The sequence below is a fragment of the Thunnus thynnus genome, chromosome 18 (genome assembly GCF_963924715.1).
Source record: "Thunnus thynnus chromosome 18, fThuThy2.1, whole genome shotgun sequence".
Classification (NCBI taxonomy): Eukaryota; Metazoa; Chordata; class Actinopteri; order Scombriformes; family Scombridae; genus Thunnus; species Thunnus thynnus.
The window spans coordinates 19,378,645-19,402,533 of NC_089534.1; the positions used below are offsets into that span (position 1 = coordinate 19,378,645).

Below are 23,889 nucleotides of genomic sequence, written 5' to 3' on the forward strand. Positions count from 1 at the left end.
CACACATGCGGGCAGAAATACACAGACTAACAGACAAATAAAAGACTCACTCTCTGTGTCTGCCACTCAGCAGCTGCTCCAGTTTCCATGGTAACAGCCTGAACAATGTAGGAAGAGCCGTGTTGGTGAAAGAGGGAAGTAGAGAGAGGAGAGAGAGTGTGTGTGTGTGTGTGTGTGCTCGGTGCACTTGAAGTGTGTGTGTGTGTGTAGGTGTGTGTGTGGGTGGGTGTGAGAGGCTACAGAGGGGGAGGTAGCCGCAGGGTGCTGAGACAGAGAGGATTCAGAAGACACTCTCTTTATTTCTTTGTGAGGATGAGTCTTTGAGAGCAGCAAAAACAAATACGGAAATGTAGAGGCAAACAGACAAAATGAAGAGAGAAAGAGACAGATATGGAAGGGTGAAGGGGTTAAGGGTGATGTTGGCAGATTCACTGACAATAAAAGATCCACAATGCACAAAGACGAGGATTTTAATGATGTCTATTTATTTTTCAAAATGAGGTATTTCAAAGTGCTATGAGTTGCAGCACTAAATGTACATTTTAAAAATGAAAAAAACAAACATCTTATATCCGTTTACCCAGTTCTATGCACCCGATAGTTACAAATATAAACAAAAGAGGAGGAAAGAAAAAGGCCAGGTACGTGAGGATAGAACACATTTTGCTGTACAAAAGAATTATTTGAGATAGAAGAAAAAAATGATGAGATAAAGTGATATCTACCAAGAACTCATTTTCATACGAAAATATAAGTATCAAATTTAGTATGTATCAGGTTCACACTAAAAGCATAAAGGTGTGTAGAATTAGTAATATGATACAATACAAAGAAAAAGAGAAAAAAAAAACAATATATTGTTATATTACAAAGTTTCATGACTCTCAAAAATCGAGGCCTTACAGTACTTTTAAAGGTATATAAACTTCCAGTCTAGTTATTGGCAGCTTCCTGACATGTATAAAAAAAACCAAGGACAAAATGTATTACAAAACAAGGCAGATCTGAGTGTATTTTTTGTCTGTACACTATTGTTATGTACAAAAGTGTCGGCTAGCAAGGTGCACAGTTATACATCCACTGACTTGGTTTGAGCACCAGTGTGATAGAGGAGTGAGAGAAAGAACCTGTAGTGGCATTGTTTATGTGACCCATAACGCCTCAAGTCGTCATAGTCTCTTCAGTTTTGCAGTGGTGAAGGCAAAGTAAGTGTGCACTGCTTCTGTACGTGAACTTTGAACTCTCCAAGCAAAGTGCCCTTTAACACCCGTCCCTGTGGGAATCACCTGATTCCAGGCTGGTGTCACAGTGAGTACAAAAAAAAAAAACAAAAACACGATACAAATAGAAATGATATAAAAGCCAGAGGAAGGGAAGACCAAAAAAAGGTGTGTCCTCTCTCCTTCCTCATTCTTTTCTCTTTTTATCTTTCCTCAATGTGACTGGATTGAAAAAGTAAACCCTAAACATTCTTAACGTCAACAAATGTGCAAAAAAAGTGGCGGCAGTGAAAGTCCGAGCATCCCTCCAGCAACCCCCCCTCCCCCTCTCCTCCTAGATGTTGTGTGCCGGCATCTGAAGATGAACGTCCTCTGAGATGTTTTGTTTGTGTGTGCACGTGTACGACAGATATGCAGGCCTATGTGTCTGTGCTTAAGTGTATAGGCCTAAATGTGTGTGAATCTAATTTGTGTTTCAAACAGACTGGGGTGAGGCGGGAGGAGGGGGGGGGTCATCCAGGGTATATGTGAGTGTTTCTGTGTTGTAGCAGTTGTTTGTTAGCGAGTCCTTGCTTGCTCCAGCCTGCGCATCAGCTGTTGCCTGCGGGCCTGGAGCCTGTCCTTCTCCTGCTGGAGCCTCATCTCCTCTGTCTCCAGCGAGCTCACATACTCGGTGGCCTTCTTCAGGATCAGCACTTTTGCTGCCTTTTCGTTGTGCGCCAGCTCTGGCACGTGGTCGCGCAGCATCAGGAAGCTGGAGCGCAGGTCGTTGCGGCGCTGGCGCTCTAAGATGTTGTGGTTGCGCCGGCGCTCACTGTCCTCTGAGTCAGAGCTGCCGCGTGGGCTGCTGTCTCCGCTGGCGCTGCGCTTGCTGCGTGCCCCTGATGTGCTGGAGATTGAGCTGCAGGATGTGGAGGAAGATGAGGAGGATGAAGAGATGGTTCTGGTGGGAGGTCGTGGAGCGTCTGATGTCTTTTGCTTCTTCGGAGGCGGGGTAGGGTCGTCGTCTGAAGCATATGGTGAGGGGGCTGCGTAGTTGTGTTGCTGCTGGTGGACTGAGCTCCTCTTCAGGATCAGCTCCTGAGGGGCTCGACTGACGAATCGACTCACAACACCCGACCCTGAAGCCAGGCCCCTCTGGTCTTGACTCTTGGGATGCACAGAGATGGTGACGGTGCCCGTCGCCATGGGTGATGCTTTGTTTGTGGAGCGCCTTTTCTCTACTGTAACCACATCAATCTCTTCCTCCTCTTCCTCATCCTCCTCCTCATCCTCTTCTTCTTCTTCTTCTTCTTCCTCTTCTTCTTCTTCATCGTCGTCTTCCTCTTCTGGGAAAGAAAAAGAGAATGCGTGTGACTTAATAGCTCTGACAAAACAAGTATTCCCACTATGTCAATGTGTACCAGCAGGTGACAGGTATGTACATGTGTGTGTGTGTGTGTGTGTGTGTGTATATATGTGAGTAAGATCAAGAGAGAGTGTGTGGGAGCGAGAGTGTTGCTCAACGCTGTTTGCACAAGCAGAAACCTCTTAATGCTTAGTGTCAGTCACTCCTCAACTAATCTACTCTGCAGGCGATGACACGTTCAGTCTCACTGCTGAGCAGACAGGCTGGATTTTTGCCTTTCATTCACTCTCCCTCCCTCAAAACTTCTCCTAATCTTCTCCGGTGAGATGAGACAGTTTTAGTCTGATGCCTTCAGTCTATCACTGCAGCTCCAGTCATGCTGACATTGTGAGATAGCAACAGAGGCATTAAGAACTTCACTTTTAACTATGACCTCCGATAAAGTTAAAAATCTCCCTTTTCTCGTTCAGCTGAGCTCTTCATCTTAATACCTGTGCAAATCGAACGGAGCGGCTAAGACTTATCATCCACTGGCGCCTTTGAAGATGAGAGGAAGTGGCCAATCATGAGGTAGAGAGTGTAAGGCCCAGTTAAAATGCCTTTGTGATAATGGCTCTCATTATCAGCTTAGGAGCATCTGAAGAGTGTGGCATTTTACAGCTTACAGTAACCCACTTCAGACACTGCTGCACCAGGATGCTGTCTCAACACACACACACACACAAACTGTGCACAAACACACGCAGTCTGGCACTGCCATCAAAACAAAGCCGGGCACAGCTGGGTGGATGAGGGGGCGTGGCTGGCTTTGCCACATGTGAGGCTGGGATTTAGCTGTTTGGTGTTTTGCTCAGAATGGAACAGCTCATTTACTGGAGCTGGGAGGAGTATAAATAGAAGAGGGAGCACAAAATCCCTGTCTGGGGAGATAAAATATTAGCTTAAAGTTAGAAATAAAGAGTTCTTTTTTTGGAGGGAGTTTATAAGAGCACAAGATCCAGGTGTCTCCCATGCCAGAACCTTCCATCTGTACAGCTGATTTTTGAAGTCATATAACTCGGGCGGTCACTTGCTCCCATGCAATGTCTTTTCAACAGGAAAACGGATAAACCCACATTGTAGCCTTTCAAAACTGTGTCTTATTGAAAGTGAGGAAAAACGCGTGTAACACAAAGAAGGACGCGTCTTAACGCTGCGAGCGGCGGAAGAGCATTGGCGCGGTACTGTGCGCAGGGTGGTGGGGCGGCAGGCGATCGGATCACCACACTTTAAGCCTCGGAGTTGGAGCGGCGCCAGGGAGACAGCTGTCGAGATGGAGCGCTTGTTCAAAGCTGTCACCCCCCTAAAAGAAGCAGCCAGAGCCCTCCTCCGTCCTCTTTCTTTTGCAGTGGAGGAGGTGTTTGGCAAGGCAGGCTGAGCAATAGCCTCTGTGCCAAGCTGGAGGCCTTTGTACTACTGTTTCACAGCGAAAACACGCTGATAATGACTCGTGAGTGTTTGTTTAGGGAACTTGTAGGCAATGATAGGTGGGAGATGAAATCTTAGGGCGATTAAACACACACACAGCTCATTTTCCAATCTACTACTTCCTACATTACTCCTAAAAAGAAACAGCAACACTGGAGTGTCTCAATCTGTATTCATGAGAGTATGGTTTTGTTGTAGGCAACCCTTTCTTTTGCCATGATACACTATAACTCATGTTCTCTCTCTCTCTCTCTCTAGCAGCTGATCTCAAGGCGGCAGTTTGTACAGACTGTCTAAAATAAGTGCCAATTTCTCACCCACTGTGCGCAAATTGTCCCTTAATCCATGCGTAATGAAAGCTTTCACAGCACCGTGAACCAGACACTTTATCAGCTCATCACATTATTGGACACCGTTTCATCTTTCCCCTCCTACAACCTGGTCCGGGTGCAGTCAGGTGGTGGTTTCTTTTTGTTTTGCTCAGATGCCAACTGAGTTCAAGGTACACAATTCCCAATTTTACTGCCATCTGCCGGATGAAGAGCCTGCTGATTACATAAACCCCCGTTCACTGTGTCACTACTCCACTGTGTGTGTGTGTGTGTGTGTGTGTGTGTGTGTGTGTGTGTGTGTGTGTGTGTGTGTGTGTGTGTGTGTGTGTGTGTGTTGTGTGTGTGTGCGTGGAATGTAACGAGGTAATCCGATTCTGGGCCAGTCATATGAACAAGCTCCAGTCACTCCAACTGGGAGGGGTACTGGGCTTAAAATAATAATAATCATCATAATCATAATAATAATGTTCCATTTAAGTGTTGGATGTTTTCTTCAGGGTTCAGGGTTTACAAAAGGAAAAGGGAAACAAAGACATTTGTTGACATATTTTCTTACCGGAGTCACTGGGAGCGCTTCCGTGGGTTGTGGATGTGTTAACGGTCACGGATGAGTCCCTGCTGCCGTTCTTCTTGTTGACAGGGAAGGGGAACACTACCGCTGGGTCCACACACTCTGACACCGAGCTGCGGCTCACCACCTCCGGCGCCTTGACGCACATGTTCCTGCCGCCTCCTGTGGCAGTGGAAATAGCTTTGCCGAGTTTCTCCGTGACCACCCGCTCCAGCTTTTCCCTGGCGGAGAACCCACTCCACATACAGTCCTGGATAATGATGCTGTTGGGGTTAGTATCCAAAGCGGAGCCGAACAGGTCCCCATCGTCAGATGCCCCCCAGATATCGTCCTCAGGCAGGAGCAGCAGCTCGGAAGCCCAGTCCAGTGGATCCCCTAAGCCGAAGCCTAGAGGGTCTGCTTCCGGGGAGGCAGTCGCCGGCTCCCCCGGTAGCGCGGCTCGGCTCGGGGAGAGGGGCGGAGTGGGCAACAACTCGAATTTCTTCCAGATGTCCTCCCCCGGTGGCGCAGAGTCGGGACCACAGAAGTAGAAGTCGTCCTCATCCGGGTAGAAACACGGTTGTAAGGAGTCAAACTCCAAATCGGAGTTTTTACTTGTGATCGCCGGCATTCTATCCCACAATCGAAAAACCTGTGAGGGAACAAAAGATACTTTAGTCTCCAAAAAGAAAGAGCGTCTCTTCCCGTTCCCTCTCTCCTCTAATCACACCTGAAAACTACGCCGTAGAAAAAAAAAAAAGCATGAGTCAAAGCCCACACACAGACACACAGTCTGCTCCACTAAATTCCACACTCACTCCTCTGTGGGGTTTAAAAACCACACAAATCTCACAGGAGAATGTGCGTAAATGTGACCGTGACGCACAAACTGTGCAAAGCGACGCATCAGCTCACCACTCACCAAACACACAAGAAAATATGATTAAGATACAAAAAAACTTGTTTACAAAATAATAATAATAATAAATGTAATGACAACAATCCAATCAAATAGAGGATGTGTTTTTGTGTGGAAAAAAACGTGAGAACATAATAACAAATGTATATTTGACCGCTGAAATGAGAGGATGCTCACCTTGTCCTGACTTGGGATGATAATGTGCGAACCAATTTGTCTCGTATCTCGCAGTCAGTAATACAGACACCAGATTTTGAGCAGTCATCTACTTTGGGAGCACAGACAGCCCTCTAACACACATTGTGGCTGGCTGCAGAGTGTTATACACTCAGTTCTGAAGGAAGAAACTCCTCCCTCCCAGGCTGGGGGTGGTACAGTCGGGCTTTGGGTTTGATGCGGCGCGGGAGACAGGGTGGCTGAGAGCTCTTTTTCAAGGTGAATCGAGAAATAGCCCAAACATTGAAAGCAAGAACGAAAGCACGGCGGCAAGACAGAACATAAAGGAAAGAATGGAAGATGAAACAAAGAAAAGAAAGAAACAAATAAATTAATTAATAAATAAAGAGAGAAAGTAAGAATGACTATATTATATTGATAGCCGCAGGCAAACCGTCTTTTCTCTCTCTTTATCTGTCCACTGGGATGACAAACAACAAGGAATCAGCTATGAAATAGTCGAATTGACTCCAGAGGCTGTTAATGATGTCTCAGATTGCTCAAGGGCACTGCGGCAGGCTGGATGCTATTCCTGGTTCCTGACCGGGAGGGGGAGTGTTACGAAATGTTGTAAATTGTGGTGGTAAAATAATAATAATAATATAGACATCAAATTCATAATTATACATCCGTTTTGCTTCTCATTCATACACATGTGGATGTCATTAATTTAAAATAACCCGTAGTGATGTATTCCTACACATCCAGCCCTTCTGCCCTCCTCTTGCTCTCCTGTAGAGCTCCAAATATCATTTTCTCTTTTGTCTGTGGGCCACCAGCATCCTTTGGATGAAAGGCGCAGTAAAAGCCTCAGTGCGCCCTCATACGGACACTCATAAAACAGCAGCACATACGCGCACCATCAGCTGAACTGAGAGAGCCAGCCAGACAAAGACAGAAAAACACTGTCGGGTTTTTTTCCCTTCCCCCCCCCAAAAAAAATGAAAGTTAAAAAAAAATAGCCACTTGGGAAAAATAATATACTTCTCCTGCGCTTTAAGGACCAGCATGTCCTCAGACAATAGGTTTATATGTGACCGAGGAGTGTTCAGCTGTCTCCGGGATAAGACAGGATCCGAGAGGAGCATGTTACGTAACCGCAAGCGGTGGTGGTTGTAGCCTGGAGTCATTCCCATTCCCTTTTCTAATGACAGCTTAGGAGGAATGGCGCATCTGTAATTATGCGCACAAGCACAGGCGCACACACAGTCCCCGATACTGACTTAGGGGAACGTTTACAAAACGGATTCCAGTTGAACGCCAGCTGTGATCAAGAAGAATGACTTCTGCCAGTGTTTGCAGTCGGACAATGAGAGATGATAAAACCAGAATTTTACATTTTAGGTGCATTGTAATAAAAAAAAAATAAAAAAAAAGAGGCTACATTTTTTGTTGTCTTATTTCAAAAGTTGAAAATTATTTAATCTAAAATACATTTTTCTTTCATTTCTCTTTTTATTCAAAAAGGCATAAATTAATTCACACAAAACTAATATCACAGAAGATTTAAGAAATATGAATTTAGTAACAATGCATTTTAATGCCAGAGACACACTTTTCAGTTCCTTCATGTAGAAATATTGGATTTTTTTTTTTTTTTTTCTTCTTCTTGGTGGGGTAGAGTTCAAACGACCGCAGTCAGTGAAAAGTGAGAATCTGCAGCTGTTTTGTCCTCAGAGTAGGAATAGCAGGGAGTTTCCTGGGACTGGCTCCTCAGCTCCCAGGAACTGGAGAGATGGTTTGGGAGTCAAAAACTCCCCACAGGCTCTTGTCCGCTCTTTTACTTTCTCAAACTGCTGCTCAGCTCTGACCCTCCAGCAGCAGCAGCAACAGCAGCAGCAGCAGCAGGAGGAGAAAAGACCGCAGCAGCTTCCTCTGTGAAATAGTCCAGAGAGTGGGAGTGAGAACAGAAGGGAAAGTTGTTGTTTTTTCAGGGGGATTTTTTTTTTTTAATGTCCAATACATATCAGAGTGAGGACAGGAAGCTGCACACTGCTGCTTGTTTTGTATAAAACAGCAGAGGAAACACTTAAGGAAACAAACAGATGGATGGAAAGAATAGTGACTACTGTGGCGTCTCAAACCTGCTGAAAGTGGATCTATTCAACAAACATGGAATAGATGCATGGATATGATCATTATGTCTGGTTATAGTTGATTTATATTCATATCAGTCCAGTTCTTATAACTCCTCCCAGCCACACATGCAAGAAAAGAAAAAAAACATGCTCCCCAGTTTACTATAATCCATTAGATTCATATTATTATTGCTCAATATACTAATATCACCTACTTCTTCCTCTTAAAAGAGACCTCTGCTCTCAATAGCACTAAGGGGCATGTAAACATAGATGCAAAGAGAATGACAGGCTTGTCAGAAGTGGAACAATGGTGGCGTCTTTGCCTGTTGTTTTTATGACAATCATGGCATGCCCAGTCTCCCTCCCCACCATTCACCACTGGATCGGGACATGGATGGTTAAGCAATTAGGCCAGTTTTGATAAAAGATTCATAAGTCACCCCGGTGGACGGTGCAAAGATGAGCATGTTTTTATGCTGCAGTGACATCGCGACAGATGGTGTTAGGTCAGAGAGCATGCGCATCGTATCAATATTTGAATTGTTTGTGTATGTGATTGCGTGTATGTGTGTGTGTGTGTGTGTAGGTTTTTAATCGATGTCATGGTTTTCAGTGTAAACATTGAGTGATGCAGTTGACCTGAATAAATACAGAAGTATACAGTCATCACTTCACGTCACCTCAGCCGTGATATGGCAAATATTCATACAGAGTACATCCTGTTTGATACTGACTCTCTCCTCTCTGCCTGTGATTAAAATGGATGCAGAGTCTCATATTACTACATATTACAGGACACTAAATAACAAATACATATGTATGAAGACATGCTCTCACATAGCAGACCGCTTCGTGTAGACAAGCTGTGTTCCACTCATTTACATGGTTATGTTTCTCTCACTCGGTGGTGGTCATAACTTAGAAATAAGAACTTCTTCTTAATTAAAAATGTGCTGGTTTGAATACCTTGAATAGTTACAGTTACACCTCCCTCAGCAACTCTATCCTTCAGGCTCTTGAGTTAGGCAGGGTCACATAAATTCACATATTTTCTTACTGATTTATGGCTACTTTCATACAATTTTGAAAGATAATATATTTTATTTATATCCAAAGTTAGTACCCTTTATGTTTAGTATATGATATCATCAGGTCATATTTCATAAAAATACAGAACTTCTACTGAGCTTCAAGATGTGAGTTTGTTTACTTGTGTGAGAATGGTTCGCCACATTAGTTTTGTTGACAGTTTAGGATACAGAGACCTTTATTGTCATTACATTACAACAGTTACATTCATACTTTTCAGTTCAATGTTACATATGAGGACATGAAATTGCATTTCCTGGGGCTTTGGTGAGGAATATATTACAGTAATAGTACATTATTTAAGAAGAATTAAAGTAAACAAAATGAATATAGTGTGCAAGGTTGAGTTGGTTTTTGTGTATAATCAGAAATGTTCTTGACACTATTTGTTCTGTTTTTTCTCTTCAGGTAATAACTTGTTCCTCATCTTGATGTTTCATGTGTTTTCAAGTATCTGCATCATCTAGATCAAATGAAAAAAAAACTGCTCCAGTGTAAGTAGAGTCAAACATCAACGTCGTGGAGCCAGAAAAGCCTTTGGTCCATCTATAAAGCTGCACAAGACAACATGAGCAGCTTGGTAACCAGTCAGTGGTTTTGTTCTTCAGTCTGTGTAAAGCATTAAGTCTCCTCTTCTTTAATCATGTCAAGTCAAATTCCACAGTGGCATCTTCTCCTCAAACAAGCCAACTGCAACAAGAGGCCATGTTTGTCCATGATCCAGATCATTACATTTCAGCTCCAGCGAAACCTTCCACCCCAATGCGATGGAGCCTACACCCCCCCCCCCCTTCCCCTTCCCTTACCACACCCCCTTCACCTTCACATCACCCCAAACTAAACCAAGTATTAACTTTATCCTTAAAGCCACTTAACAGCAAAACAATCACACATCAGCTTGAATCTGCTACCTCGGTCCCACTTTTACACTTTGGGTCAACTTTTCTTTAAGTCTTGGTGTTGTTTGCTTGTTCCCTTTATGCTTTCATGAATCAGTTTCTCTCTGTTTGCTGCGCGTTTGCAACAAAGAGAGTGATATACACATTTTTCATACATAGTACACTACACTTTTTTTGTGAACGGCATTGATAGTGATTGTGCTGCCACAAATTTCAAATATAATTTTTGTAATATCAGGTAGGATGCATGGATATTGTGCTGTAGTTGATTCTCTGTTGATTTAGTGTCTTGCTCAAGTCGTTCAAGGGCACTTTTCAATACTTACCGTGTAGAGTTTGACTGTACATGAGCCTCAGATGATGAATTGCTTGAAAAGAAGTTACTTTTTTTTTTTTTTATATTGTTCCCAGAGATGACTTTATCAAGATTTTGCAAGAGACTTGGCCTGTAGGGAAAAGCAGGAGCGAGTCGCAACAAAGCCCTTAGGAATTTGTATGAGATCTTAATGGCAATTCCTGAGTGAAAAAACCCCAGCAAAACATTTTGCAACATTCATTATGCTATTTTGAATATAAACCAATGAGACAAATATGCTTGGAGCAAAGAAAAAGTTTGTTTTCCCATGTCTATTTTTGGGGGACTTTTTCCCATCAAGTCTATTTTGGGAAGAAAAACTTGTCGTGAAAGTATTTTGGCCTTTTAGAACTTGCACATTTGATTGATATTGGATTTTAGAGTGCCAGAAGCGTGCCTGTGTGAAGGAAGTGCATTCTGTCTTGTTAGATCTTGCCCTCAAACTGTGTCTAAGTATGCCTAAAGATTTACCTATACAATTAAACCGGCACATCAGATGATTCATGGAGCATATAAACATCACTTTTTCCACTTGAGTAATGCCTCTGAATATTACTGCCAGGATCCCTGTTGTAATCCATTCCACCCAGGTTAATCCTTTCTTTGTCACAATAACAAATGTGTTTGGAGACAGTTGAAAAATGGATATAAACGCATATTACTCTTGGGAAATACATCTTCTCGCGTCTATAGTAACAGAATATATTACTGTAATGTAGGTCTCATTTAGCATGAAAGCTAATTTACATGAACATATTTCACCACGGACATCACCTAGAACTTTGTATCATCGTAACATCATGTAGCTATATCATATTTCAGCGTGAGACAGTGTTTAGTTGGCTGTTGAGGAAATACCAGACTCATTAACTGGAAGAAATGCAGTTACCTAACAGCGGACCAGGTGAAGAATGCATTAACAGATTTCACGCAGACGGTAACCAGTCATCCACTCTGTGTGGGAACTTTCATAGAGATGGAAAGTGATATGCATGTTGAGGTTTTATCATCGTTTCGCTAAAGTGAAAGTATAGATAAGAAACAATTATATGGGGGGACATAAAGTATATTCTGAAATTTAGTAGGCCTTTTTTTTCTTTGCATATGTCTGTCATAGATTTATTTGGAATGCCCCATATCAGTGATTTCTGTTTATTTATTCATTGGCTTGAACAACCTTCATCAGTTCCCATTAGAGCGTAAAATGGGAGGTAATTGTGCATCACTGTTGTTTCATGGATCGCATTACCAGTTATGGATCAAGTCGTGACCATGAATCAATGAGCTTGGCCCTGAAGGTGAACATCATTAGGAGGCCTGACGATCAACTGGAAATCAATATCAGTGATGGATCCACAGAATGGGCACCAGCAACACGATCCAGTGGAGTCTGATCACAGTGAAAGAGAAAGCTTCTCCACTGCTGCTGCACAGAGTCAGTTGGACACTGTATCACCATGAAATACACTCCCCTGACCCCCCCCCTCCCCTCCACCTCGCACCACCCGTTTTAAAAACCTCTCCTGACGCGCCCGGGGAGAAACGTTTAGCTCGACTGTTTAAAGTGTCGCACGTAAATTCAGTTTTGCCTTGACAGCTTTACAGGCCTATTGTTGCTCTTTTTTAAAAAAAAGGAGGCTTTGGTGAGTTTGTGGGGTCGTGAATCAGGGGAAGGAAGCCTTATTTGACTGATGTTGATGTGGGGGTCAGTCAAACAGACAGCAGAGCCACAGCCTGTTAAATGAGCACTGCTCTAAGACATGTTGAAATGATCAGCAATGTATCTGTCTATTCATCTCTCCATCCGTTTATTAATATACTGTATCTATCTGTCCATTACACCTAATTAGTTCTTTCCTTATACCATTTAAGTCAGTCTACATATTCTCATATCAGTATATGTGTGGACCTATTCATGACATTAACGTTAGCCTGCAGAGTTTTCTTGAAAACAAACAAAAGTTATGATCACGTTCGGTCTGTCTAAGCAAAACACATCTTGTGTATCCTTGAAATCCAACATAAATAAGGAGTTTTGTAAACTGTAAATCATGCAAAGTTATTCCAGTAGAGCCCCAGAATATAAATATAGATCTGGAAATGTGCATGATATGTCCTCTTTAATTAAGGGTATGATAAAAAAAATCTTTGGTCATGGTCTCATTTTTGTGCAAATCCTACAAATAGTAGACTTCCCCTCGCAAACAAATAAATGCAGAGTCTTTGCAACAACAACAACAGGCTCACTCTGACTGCATCCAATTGTTTCAACACAGACTATGTAAATACATTAACGGATGTTGTGTCGAAAGATGAAAAAAAAACAGAACTAATGTTAAAAGTGACACATCCGTTTCACGACCATGCAGGTGACCTCACCTGACTGGTTAGTGCAGCTGTTGGTTAGTTTTGATAGAAGGACTGATAACAGACAACACATAATGCGTTTTGTATAATCATAACATTACTGGTCTGATCACTGGCTTGAGATAGAGAGTCAATGTGGGTTTGAGGGGAAGAAAAGGAGCAAGATAGTGCTACGCTAAGTGACTTGTTTATTGTGATGAACACTGATAGAGACTGCGATACCCAAAGTCTTTGTTTGGATTTGTCTTCACCCCACATGAGAACACATGCAAGTACTGTATGTTCCTAAACAGCAACCACATGTGTAAAAACTGGTATTTCGTTCTTTCACTTCCTCTGAATTTAGTCTACACACGTTCATATACACATAACCCACAGAACCAAACAAGCCCTTGGCACTAGTGAACCCTGTGAAGCCCTCCTGGAGGTCAATGAGCTCTTTTTAGCATTCCCCTCCTCCTTCCCCTACCCGTCTTTATCTCCCTGCATTTGTTTTGATCCTCAGGGGTCATTAGCCAGACTAAATGTTTGTCTGCTCACAAAGGGTAGATGGTTAATATGTTTCAACGCATCCATTTGTCAGCTCTCTTGTCTCTGGCTGCACAGTGTGTGAAAGGGGAGCTCAGCGTCTCAACTGGCATTTCAAGACTTACAAGCATTTCAACACCTTCGGCAGGAGAGGCCTTCAGTGGGTTGGGTTCCCGGCTTCTTGGTCGATATATCACCCCTGACATCATCAATGTGCAGTTTGGAGGAGAAAGAAAATGGAACGTTTCACTTCCTGCAAACATGCTCCGTCTTGTCAGGCCGCGCTAATCAGATTAGAATGACTTATGAGAATTAGGAAGGGGTCAGAGAAGAGAAGTTCATTCAATGCAACAATTATTATTTGCTTGAGAAGTGAGAAAGAGGAAACCAAGGCTATAAATTTGAGGTGAATGTTTGTGTTGACAGGAAGTAGTGTTGTTGGCACTGTTTTAATGATATCACTGGTGATTTGCTGAACCCTGGCCAAAACAGGAAGTCAGTGGCCCAGAAAAATGGCTGTCCCAACAGCATTTAGCTATCAGTGGGCAAAGGATCCATTTGTCTCTGTGATGAGTGACTCTTTCCTCCTGTGCTGGACCCTCTTATGGTATTCTAGGTTCCTCTCATAATTTTAGCCCTTATGATGTGCCATGTCTGTTGACACCACATACGTGACCTGAATTTCTTTTGTGTGATGTGTGTTTGTGCGTGCATGTATGTATGTACACGTGAATGTCTACGGTGTGTAGATGTATGTGAGATGGTACAGCTGTATAGTTGTAGTGGTAATGCTGCTATTATTAACTATTAGCAGTAGCTGTCATAGTAGTAGTAGTAGTAGTAACACCAGAAGTAGTTTTATTACAAGAGGTATAAGTATGTCTGTAAGTATGAGTATTAGGATAATTTATGTTTGTACAAATACCAGTACAACAAAATGTAGTTTTTCATCCAACTAGACAGTGCCAAAGTGCTCATAGAGATATGGTATAAAGATAAACAAATGTACAGAATGGGGTAGTGATGGAAAGAGGAAGTATGTCATGCACAAAATAAAAATAAACTAACACACAAAATGTTCACTACAAGTAAATGCAGCTATGGTATGAGTGTGTATTTTGGTCGCCCATCACTTACATTTTAAGCACATTTGGAGGAGATCTTCTAATGGTCAGTATGAACAGGAGGAATGAGTACAGCGAGCAAAATCTTTTTGAATGTTCATATAGCCACTTCATATAGAGCGTTGAAAATACTAATAGGTAAAGAGTGTGAGTTTGTCTTTTTTTGTTTGTTTTATTCAGACAATGTTTTTATAATTAATAATTGCATTTGCAACTCCAATCAGAGTTATAAAATATCACAGATTGTATAGATCTCAAATATAAAAGTACAGAATACTAAACTGTCCAATTTAACAAGAAATAAAGCCAATATGTAAAAGAAAGAAGTGCCGGTACAAGATATAAATATAAATTGTATCCAAAAGATTTAGGTACTAGTAATCTGTAAAATATGAATATGATTATAAAAATATATATGTAATGGTGGAATTACATGCAATTTTTGCACTGCTTGCACTGTCTAGTCACATATTAGCCTCTATGTACATAGCTGTTACATTGTATCATGGTTTGTACAAGCAGCTAGTACTCCATTCATAGTAGTGACTGGGGTAGATTTTCAGGGATCCGAAAAAAGTGATTTTATGTGCAGAAAAAGACGTCTCAGATACAACAAACAGTCCTGTCAAGTGTTTGTCTGCGTGTGTGTGTGTGTGTGCATACTTACTTGCATCAGCTCACCTTGAAGTAATTTCTGGCAACCTTGCACGGAAAGAACAATAAGTTTGTTAATGACGTTTCACCTCAGATGTGTCACCTGCTCTTTATGCAGGTTGAGGAAGGTAAACAAGACTGAAACGGTGAAGTCATGAAACATAACATGCGAGCGTTTAATACATGTGCATAATTGGACAAAAAAAAAGAGACTTGCTAGCCATAGCGGCTGGTTGCATAATTACCTGAATTAATGAGTTGTGTCTAATGTTTGTAATAAAATTGGACGTGGCTCTCTAGTTTGGTCTGTCCATTCAGGAGCAGCAGCACATACTAATGCATGCACCCATTATGTGTGTGTAAGTGTTTAAACGCCTCGCTGTTAAAAGGTGGTTACATCCTAATGAGATGTAAATGACTGCGGGAGGTGGTCTCCCACTCACTCAATGGGATGCCTCTCCCCCTTTGAAGTCCTGATTTTGGGGGTCCAGGGGTTGTCATAGTGATGCTGCCTCATCCCCCCTGACCATCTCTGGAGAATTGGCTTTGATTGGTGTATTGACAGGCATGTGGCAGCCTCCTTCTCTTTCTCCTCTTCTCCTTCCCTCCCTTTCGCATCGTTCTCCCATGGGCTTTTTCACAAGACAGCTCTAAGAAATCGGACAGCCTGCCACATCAAGTACAACACTGGAAAAGTATTGTTCTAATCAAGAAATGTCAAGTCCCAGTGGCGTCAAACACCCAGATGAAAGCAGATCTGTGGTGTGACAACTTATGCAAAGTACTTTATATTTAGACGCTTTGGTTTTGAAGGTGTTTTGATGTTTATGGAGGTCAAACTGAAAAGCCGGGGATATAAATAACTCATGCAAGGTACATGCGCAGAGGATGCTTAGTATGTAGCTCACAGTTGCACATTTGTCTGTGTCTGTGTGTGCTGGTATGTGCATGCGCAGTAAGTGACTTTGATCGTCACCACAAAGGACAGTGGGCATCGGGTTCAGTCTGACCACCAACAAGGTAATCTGCCAGACATACCACACCGCTCCATCTGTTCACCTGTGTGTGTGTGTGTGTGTGTGTGTGTGAGTGTGTAAAGCAATCACGGACGTGTCACCTGCTGGAGTCTGAAGCTCACGTCACCCACTTTGCTGCAAGACACGTAGATAACGTGTGCAAAATTAGTGAAAAAAGAGAGAGAGAATAGACTCAGAGTTGGAGAAGAGTAAGAGATAATGAGAAAAAGAGGGAATGGGGGGAACAATACTCCGACCACAGGGACACTGTGTTCCTATAGGCACCCTTGGCCCAGCAGATCGCCCTGTCTTGTCATCATTGATCGTGCTTAGCTGTCAATTGATGTGAATCTATTAGAATGGAAGGTCTTTGTGGATGGATTCCTGACAGGCACCAGTAGCCTACAGGCCTGTGACCTTTGTGCCCTCCACAAGGTCAACACCCCCTCTCCCAAAAAAAAAAAAAAAAAAAACAATTCCTTTGCAGGCCTCTTCCCTCCTACCCTCTCCTCTCAAGACCTTCATCATGTGGTCCTCTAATCAATTAAGCCGCATCTTACATTCCTCTGGTGTGAGGTCACGCCAACGTTTCCTCCGGGGGTTTCTCTCTTGAATGACTGCTGCCCTCCTCCCTCTTCCTCCGCACGCCGAAATGTCTGCGCCCCCTCTTTTGAGTGCGAGCATGTGGTATTTGATTAACAAGCTTTGATTTATTCTTCTGCTCTGCTATGACCGAAAGCATTTGGAATTTGTCTTCAATTGCACTGGACCTGAGCAGCGGCAAAATTCGGCCATCTGCGGCAGACTGTACCTGGCCTCAGGATGAATCGGCTTAACAAAGCAGCAAAGGCCGTCATCTCCTTTTTTCTCTGTTTTGACCTTCCATCCACTCTCTAAGCTGGTATTTTAGATATGATTTCAAAAAATGCTGACTGATACTGACCTATGATTACATGTGACCTCAGGTGTGTAACGGTTACATGATCATTTTTTAAAAAGCCAAATTCTCTAGGCTTATTCTGTAAACACCACTTAAAAACAGTGGAAAGCCAGATAGGCTATGCAAGCTCGTTAAGTGTTTTTTTTATTTTTTCTCTATTGTTTTAGCATTTCAGTGTTGGATGCAAACTTTTAGAAACAATCCAAAACTGCATGAATGAAAAAAAAACTTTTAACACGCGAACAACATTTTTTCCACAGAACAATACAAGTCAGTATCGTAGGAATTACATCCGTATTGGATGATTCCACACCTCTCGATTTACATCCAGCGCCAGACTTCAGTAGCAATGCAGGAAGTAGTTTGTCCTCTATGTAGCAAAGCCAAGGAATCTGGCGGTGCATGGGCGTGTATGAGTTTGACTTTCATGAAGGGACTGGAGTTCATTCTCTCATAGATTTGCAGTTAATGTTTGCCTTTTTATTAACCATAACCATCATCTTTGAGTGTTTTAGTTAACCTCACCTTAACAACAGTTTATTTACCATAACTACAATATTTCCCAAACTTTAACCATACTGTAGTTGCCATTTAGAAATTAAGAAATTCAAAAATGTCGACACTGGATGGGGAAAAAAAGTTGTCACTTAACATGATCTGGTCTTTTGAAGAATCATCCATTATCAACATTCTTGTCTGGTGTTAGCTTTGGAAAAATCTGTACAAAATCATATCTGTCCTTCTCTGTTGCTGCTGCTGTAAAGGTGTCACAAGATCAATATATATAGTAGAAGACTGTGATTATACAGTTCAGCCTTTAAGTGGGAATGTTTGCAACTGACTGAATGTGCAGTAGGGCGTTACAGAAAAAGAACATGCGTGTTCAGCAAACTCCTTCAGTAAATACAGCTTAAGAAGACCTATTTGGCTCCCTTTGTTTGCTGTTTTGTCTGTCAGAAGGCACCATAGGGTTTACCTCATCAGGGTGTTAGGGGTGAGTTGTTATCTGAGTGCCAAAGAGTGCTGAATGCTGATAGGGTTGTGCCTCAGTAACACCAATAGTCTGTGGCTCAGTTGCAAACATGTCAGGTATGAAATGAAGGAATGAAAAAAAAAAGTCACTGATAAGAACTATCCCAGAAAGTTTCACCCTGAGTACCTCTGAGTGCAAGGTAAGGTAAGGTAACATATTCCTTCTCCTTGAACAATTGCATTGCCGTTTGCCCTGACCATGAAAGCTCACATCCTCTGAACAGGGACTCTGTGTGAGTCCCATATGATTTACATAAGACCACAGAGGCCCATAATCACACCCAGTAATCACTGTGCTAAATTTAACATGGGGGATAAAGGGGAAATCAGGCCCAAATCAAAGGCTTTGTTATCTGCTCAGTGCTCATAATGTAGATTATGAAACAGCACGGTGATCTGATAAACATATGGGCAAGGAGCAGGGCAAAAACATCTGCATGCCTGCTGGCCACACAGTAGCAGGGAAAACTCCAACTCCAACTGCCAGCCTTTAATGAAAAAGAGGAAGCCGGCCAAAAGGGAAATGTAGATAGAAAAGTTAGGTGTGTGTGTGTGTGTGTGTGTGTGTGTGTGTGTGTGTGTGTGTGTGTGAGAGAGAGAGAGTTTCTAGCAAACCTCTTGGTCATGACTTGCTTGGCAACGGGATGAGGAAGCAGTCAAACGACTAAGTTACCTCAGGGACCGATTGTGTTTGAGTGGAGGAAAGAAGGGGGGACGTTTTGGGTAGAGGGGTGGGTGGTGAGCAGGACAGGAAGACAGATCGCCTATGGCAACCGAGACTTCCTCTCAGATTCAGGTCAGTAAGTTGCAGCATGACACTAGGGGAGGGGGAAATGGTCTGTAATCGCAATAATCAACGTGATTAGCTTGAGCAAGCTGCAGCCTCAGACCTCAGTCTGCCACCCAGGCTGCTGCTGGCCTGCGAGCACCCTCAGCCTCCTCTCCATGGGAACGATGGAGGTGGGAGAGCAGGAGACAAGTACTGTAACTCACTGCCTGAAAGTTTAATAACTAGTGAGTAAGACAATTAAAGAGACGACTCCGCTATGGTGTCAGCGAGGACAGATATAGGCCACAAGTACATGATTGTGGCCTGATTTAGGATATTTGACTCAGAATTGTGGGAAAAAAGAGAGCAGCAATTTCTCCTCAGCTGGGTCGGTAAATGAACCAGTGCTGTGTCACAAACAAATAGCTCCCCCTGGGAAACAAACTCCAGACAGCGTAAAAACATTTTTCCCTTTTAATGTATGTCACAGTCCCCTAGAGCACCAGTAATGGCTTAGCCAGATGAAATATTGATTTGCACAACATATTTTTTTGACGTGGGAGGCAAATATAAAATGCAATTTGGATTTAAGAAAGGGCGTTGCACTCATGGTGGATATCATCTTGTGCCTGAAAAATATCACATCTGATCCCTGCAGATGCTGGTCTGTCCATAAAAAAGTTAGACAACCTACTCGCTCACTGAATAAAAAAAGGCAGCAATAGCCTATAAAATGTAAAATAGGCATAAGATAAATTACTGAAAATCAACAAGAAGGAGCCTTTCAATAGAAAACACACAAAGTTAAAATGAGAGATTGAATGTAGGTGAGCAACAGAACAAGAAAGCCACCATATGCCCTGCAGCAACTATATTCTAAATTCAGCCAGCGAGAGGTGATTTGTCAGTGAGTCAGCGTTCTCCTAGTATCCATCTCTTTGTGTCTAAACAGGCTGTCAATCAAAGCACTGGCACTTCCTGTTTACCTGTCCCATTGACCTCCTCTTTGGAGAGCCACCGGTGCTGAGTGCTCTGGGCAGCCCCGAGGACAAGCACTCACACGGCCAGCTTCAAAGTTAAGGCAAAGTTTACCCAGACTTGAGCTTCCACAGGCTTGCCCTGTCCACCGCAGTTGTGTGCTCAGATAAGAGGGCTGCTTCCTGGTCCAAACATACACACACAAAGAGAAAAGAAAGGCAGAAAGACAGACAGAAAGAAAAAAAAGGGGGCGGGGGGTTGGGAGACAAACAGTGAAGTGTTATCACAGGTATCATTTGTTTGAAAAGTGACTCAGTGATTTGGAAAGACTGCGGTTGTGTGTGGGTTTGTATTGGGATTTGCTTAATGGACACCGTGCTGTCAATGCTACTGTTAGAAGAGAATAGAAGAGAATAGCATAAAGGAAAAAAAAACACACAGTATCAGTGAAACAAGGACAGGTAGAAAAAAGTGCATGAACTTCATAAAATAAATGCGTAAGTGATTTCCTTTTTTATCACATTTTAGGAGCTGCAATTAACAATTATTTTCATTATCAATTAATCTGACGATTATTTTCTCAATCAATCATTTAGTCAGATAATAGTGATCGATGCCTGTTGTAATTTTCCACAGCCCAAGGTGACATCTTCAGATGCCTTGTTTTGTCCGGCCAACAGTCTAAAACCTAAAGATATTCAATTTACAATTACATAAAACTGAGAAAAGCAGCAAACATTCACATCTGAGAAGCTGGAAACAGTAAATGTTTGGCATTTTTGCTTAAAAATGACTCAAATATTTATTTCATTATCAAAATAGTCGATTGACTAATCATTGCAGCTCTATTACATTTTATAATGAATATACACAACAATAATGCAAAGTCACAGCACTCCAATACATGGTCTGAATGGGTGGCAAAGGAGAACAATGGACATGTCAATATTACATATTTGCATCCTTTTAGTGGCCAACACTGAATACCAGATGTGGAGTTGACACTAAATATGTAGTACAGTGTGCAAACATTCGATTCTGCAGTCCTTTAGAAATAAAACTGAATGCCAGACCAAAAGGCGTTGTCTTGTTTAGTGATTTCATAAGTAATTTACTAAATTAAACAATAATAATCACACAATGAGAATGAAAACTGTCAAAAAAACAGCAACATAAAAACAGTGTCAAAAAATCCCAAACAAGGGACGAAAATACATTTTAATGTAATCTTTTGGATAACATATTATAATACCACATATGTTTGATTTCGCCCCCGCTTTGGGCATTTTGTATATCCTTCATGTAGCATCCTTCTAGGTGTAATAGTTCACACTTTAGCATTAATTGGAGTCCTAAGCTATTGCAGTTAACACAGAAAACCCCTGGATGTCTGGCCCCCAGTACGTGACCATCGTCAGATCCTATGGAGTCCAGTCTTGACCGCACAGTGAACTGGGAACATAATGGCTGTTCTGTTCCTGCCATCTCTCAATGTAATAGTACTGTAAACCAACAGCCCAACAGCCCCCTGAGCCACATTGCCTCGCTGCCTTGGTATTTCTACAACAAATTAGAGAGGCAAACTTAAATATTGGGTCGTCTGTCAACATGATGGGTGAAAGGAAAAAAGAGGCAATTTAAGCCTAATGTATTTCAATTAGTGGCTAACTTTTAAAGGAAAAGCGAACTTCCGCATAGAGCAACATGTCTAAACTTGGGTCATCAGAGAGGGGATTCCAGAGGGTGTTTGGGTGGGGTGGGGGTGGGGGGCTGCAAGCATAAATAAGGCCTTGTGGCTATTAGCAAATGAGCAGTAATGTCCCCTGAATGATGATGACAGGACATTGGATTTTGATTGGGCCCTCTCTGCGGATGGGCCCCAGTACACACAGGAAGTGCTTGTTTGTCCCAACCAGCTCTGTTTCCTGTCGGACCGGCTGTGTGGGTGTGTGTATGTTTTCCACTGTGATAATCAGGACAGGCGTGCGTGTCTGTGTGTGCGCCTTACTCCTCAAAGCGCCGCTACTCGCAAGGACGGAAGCTCCTCACAACCAAGAATGAGATCACTGCGCGTCCAACAAGGGACTTCCTCCCCACACAGGAAGTGGAGGCGCAGCTGAGAGGGAAAGGGCTCTTCCTCTGCCACCCCCGCTCCTCCTGCCCCTGCTCTTCCCGTGTCCTCCTCCATGATCCGTGTTTTGTCTGAAATGAGATAAAACATTGCTCGCTCGCTCTCCCTCTCTTCTCTATTGGACCGAGCAGGAAGCGCAGCCTGCTTTGTTTACATAACAGAGGTCCTCTCTCCCGCCAAAGTCACCCAAAGGCCTCTGGGAAACGGGAATCCCCCAACTTCATATCCTCACATTTGTGAAGTGGACATCCGTCATGGATTGACAGAGCAGTGTGTCTGCATGCGTACATGGCAGAGAGACCTAGAGGGAGAGAACAGAAGAGCATCTGTGCCGATGTTGATGGCCCTTTCCTGAGATGGTTTTCCCTCTACTTAAGTTGACCCTTGCTGGAATGGAGGGGCTGGACTGGCTCTTGTTCAAGAGCCCCCATCATTTCCCATTCTGTTTGGCTCAGGCACTTATCTTCCTGCACATGATTCCAATAGTGAGCATTTGCACTCGTTGCGGAGTTTAAGCTGGGAGATATGAATGCCACCGGTGATGGATATCACACTGAGTCTGTGTGTGCCTTGTTCTGGGGGGGGAGATGTGGACACTCATGAGGCTCATGTGACTGGATGAGGGTCCACAGAGAGAGGGTCTATCTATCTGAGGCCCCCGGAAGAATTCCCGATGGCCATTATGGAACGAATGAAGACTTGTGAGCGTGTGCAAGGGGAAGTGGGTATTTAGTCCACTGGAGGCAGGGCTGGATGAGTATGTGTCTGTGAATTTCGGTATGTGTGTGTGACAAGAGAATACTTGTCATTGAATTCTACAGTACAGAGTAAAACCAAATATTTCTAATTTTATCAATAAACAAATAATTACAAATAAATGCAAATAAATAGATACTTTTGGGAAAGATTTAAATGTTTTAAAAAGAAATATGCTTTTTTTGTCTAAATGAAATATAGAACAAAAGATTTTGTGTGTAATCAGGAAATAAAAACTCAGACAATTCTTATCTTTCTCTCATCTGTTTTATTATTAAAGAGTACATGAAAGTAAATTTAAATAAATAAATCATAAACCCCCCTCACAAATTTCCAGAGCAAAAGTCTTCAAATTCCTTGTTCTGTCCAACCAATGGCTCACAAATCAAAGATATTTCATCTAAAATGATATAAAACTGGGAAAAGCAACAAACGTTGATATTGGAGAAGCTAATTGTTGTCGATTAATATTCTGTAGATGGTCTAATTGATTAATCATCTCATCATTTAAGCGCTAAATTTAGCTGAAAACCCAAACTATCCTACTGTATCTAATATTCTGTATGTGGGTGTATGTGTTTTTCCCAATCAGGACTGAGAAATGTTTGCATGAAGCACAAGGGTCCTCCCAGTGTTAGACAGCCCCTGGCTCTGCTTCTCTGCACTTACAGTGGAGGGTTTGAGTGGCTGCCATAAGGACTGATGGCCTCAGGACCTGTTGGTGGAGGTCAGTGAGTGCAAGAGGCGACAGCTGTAGAAACGCTGGGAGCCCAGTGCAGCATGAATACTGGCGATTATAGCTGGCATTGCACACACACACACACACACACACACACACACACACACACACACACACACACACACCCAGCAATCAGATCCTTATCTAAAGGATACATTGTTTAGAGGTTGCTGGAGCACCGCCTCACAGGATATAGGCCACTGTTAGTAAGTGTGTCTCCGTCCGTGTGCGTGCTGTATATGACTGCGTAACACACAATCAAAAAAGGTGAAGCTTGGTGTCCCGCTTCTGATTTTAAGGGGTCTATAGCATGTATGCGTGCATTTCCTGAAGTTATGCTAGTCCATGTGTGCACTCTCATGACTGTGTGAGGTGTTGA

At 42.7% G+C, this 23,889-nt stretch overlaps 1 protein-coding gene across 1 annotated transcript; it reads right to left on the bottom strand.

Annotated features, from left to right (window-relative positions):
• Positions 1–463: 463 nt before the first annotated feature.
• mycn (MYCN proto-oncogene, bHLH transcription factor) lies at positions 464–6,165 on the bottom strand. Its single transcript, XM_067572463.1, has 3 exons — positions 6,014–6,165; positions 4,924–5,569; positions 464–2,548 (listed from the first exon to the last, which is right to left on the bottom strand). Exons 2-3 carry the CDS (start codon positions 5,546–5,548, stop codon positions 1,779–1,781), a joined length of 1,395 nt encoding a protein of 464 aa, XP_067428564.1. The 5' UTR covers positions 5,549–5,569; positions 6,014–6,165; the 3' UTR covers positions 464–1,778.
• Positions 6,166–23,889: the final 17,724 nt, after the last annotated feature.